The sequence below is a fragment of the Scyliorhinus torazame genome, chromosome 19, assembly GCF_047496885.1.
Source record: "Scyliorhinus torazame isolate Kashiwa2021f chromosome 19, sScyTor2.1, whole genome shotgun sequence".
Lineage (NCBI taxonomy): Eukaryota > Metazoa > Chordata > Chondrichthyes > Carcharhiniformes > Scyliorhinidae > Scyliorhinus > Scyliorhinus torazame.
The window spans coordinates 11,421,049-11,423,548 of NC_092725.1; the positions used below are offsets into that span (position 1 = coordinate 11,421,049).

The 2,500-nt window shown below is 57.6% G+C and overlaps 1 protein-coding gene across 1 annotated transcript in view; it reads right to left on the reverse strand.

Annotated features, from left to right (window-relative positions):
* The window catches only part of LOC140396009 (double C2-like domain-containing protein alpha), a 71,818-nt gene that overhangs the window by 66,531 nt on the left and 2,787 nt on the right, over positions 1 to 2,500 (reverse strand). The window contains exon 2 of the mRNA XM_072484046.1: positions 1 to 146. This exon is cut by the window's left edge and continues 241 nt beyond it. Coding sequence (XP_072340147.1) covers positions 1 to 12 — 12 coding nt within the window. The 5' untranslated portion in view covers positions 13 to 146. The remainder of the gene's footprint in view (positions 147 to 2,500) is intronic.

Sequence of the window (2,500 nt, forward strand, 5' to 3'; positions counted from 1 at the left end):
TCTCAATGTCATTGAAGCAGCAACGCAGCGTTTGTATCCGGAGCGGAACCGATGTGGATCCGGAGCAGAACTGGCGTGGATCCGGAGCTGAATCTGCGTGTTCCGGAACAGGACTGTTGTGGATCCGGAGTGGAACCAGAGTGGATCTGGAGATGAACCGGAGTATATTTAGAGTGGAGCCAGAGCAGGCCACAGAGTTGGAGAGGACGCAGAAGCCAGAGCAGCAGAACTGGTGTGGATCTAGACTGGATCAGGAGCAGGAGCGGGACTTGAGTGGATTCGGAGCAGAACAGGAGTGAAGCTGCAGCAGAACCAGAGTGGATCTGGAGAAGGTCCGGGGGATCCGGAGTGGATCCGGAGCAGGACCGAGTACATCCGGAGTGAATCTGGAGTACATCTGGAGTGGATCTGGAGAAGGTCCGGGGGATCCGGAGTGGATCCGGAGCAGGACCGAGTACATCCGGAGTGAATCTGGAGTACATCTGGAGTGGATCTGGAGAAGGGCCGGGGATCCGGAGTGGATCCGGAGCAGGACTGAGTACATCCGGAGTGAATCTGGAGTACATCTGGAGTGGATCTGGAGAAAGTCCGGGGGATCCGGAGTGGATCAGGAGCAGGACCGAGTACATCCGGAGTGGATCGGGAGCAGGACTGGAGTATATCCGGAGTGGATCTGGAGCAGGACAAAGTACATCCGGAGTGGATCAGGAGCAGGACCGAGTACACCCGGAGTGGATCTGGAGCAGGACCGAGTACATCCGGAGTGGATCGGCAGCAGGACCAAGTACATCCGGAGTGGATCAGGAGCAGGACCGAGTACACCCGGAGTGGATCTGGAGCAGGACCGAGTACATCCGGAGTGGATCGGGAGCAGGACCGGAGTATATCCGGATTGGATCTGGAGCAGGACCGAGTACATCCGGAGTGGATCGGGAGCAGGACCGGAGTATATCCGGAGTGGATCGGGAGCAGGACCGGAGTATATCCAGAGTGGATCGGGAGCAGGACCGGGTACATCCGGAGTGGATCGGGAGCAGGACCGGAGTATATCTGGAGTGGATCTGGAGTACATCTGGAGTGGATCTGGAGCAGGACCGAGTACATCCGGAGTGGATCGGGAGAAAGACCGGAGTATATCCGGAGTGGATCTGGAGCAAGACTGGAGTACATCTGGAGTGGATCTGGAGCAGGACCGGAGTATATCCGGAGTGGATCTGGAGCAAGACTGGAGTATATCCAGAGTAGATCTGGAGCAGGGCCATATTGGAGCTGGAGTAGAACTGCAGCAGAATGGGCATGCACCTGGACTGGATCCGGAGCTGAACTGGAGTGAATCTGGAGCAGGAGCAGATTGTATCCAGAGTGGAGCTAGGGCAGAACTGAAGTGATTCTGGAGCAGTGCCAGAGTGGAACCGCAACAGATCTGGAAAGAATCTGGAACCCGGAGCAGAACTGGATCTGGACTGAATCCGGAGCGGGACCAAAGTGGAGCTTGAACAGACCCGGAGCAGACAGGGAGCAGACAGAGAGCAGACACGGAGCAGACAGGGAGCAATCAGAGAGCAGACAGAGAGCAGACAGAGAGCAGACAGGGAGCAGACAGGGAGCAATCAGAGAGCAGACAGAGAGCAGACAGAGAGCAGACAGAGAGCAGACAGGGAGCAGACACGGAGCAGACACGGAGCAGACACGGAGCAGACAGAGAGCAGACAGAGAGCAGACAAGGAGCAGACAGGGAGCAATCAGAGAGCAGACAGAGAGCAGACAGAGAGCAGACAGAGAGCAGACAGAGAGCAGACAGGGAGCAGACAGAGAGCAGACAAGGAGCAGACAGGGAGCAATCAGAGAGCAGACAGAGAGCAGACAGAGAGCAGACAGAGAGCAGACAGAGAGCAGACAGAGAGCAGACAGAGAGCAGACAGAGAGCAGACAGGGAGCAGACAGGGAGCAGACAGGGAGCAATCAGAGAGCAGACAGAGAGCAGACAGAGAGCAGACAGAGAGCAGACAGAGAGCAGACAGAGAGCAGACAGAGAGCAGACAGGGAGCAGACAGGGAGCAATCAGAGAGCAGACAGAGAGCAGACAGGGAGCAGACACGGAGCAGACACGGAGCAGACACGGAGCAGACAAGGAGCAGACACGGAGCAGACACGGAGCAGATGCGGAGCAGACGCGGAGCAGACGCGGAGCAGACACGGAGCAGACACGGAGCAGACATGGAGCAGACAGAGAGCAGACACGGAGCAGACAGAGAGCAGACACGGAGCAGACACGGAGCAGACAGGGAGCAGACACGGAGCAGACAGGGAGCAGACAGAGAGCAGACACGGAGCAGACACGGAGCAGACAGGGAGCAGACACGGAGCAGACAGGGAGCAGACAGAGAGCAGACACGGAGCAGACACGGAGCAGACAGGGAGCAGATCCAGAGCATACCCGGAATAGACACGGAGCAGACACGGAGCAGACACGGAGCAGACCCGGAATAGACAGGGAGCA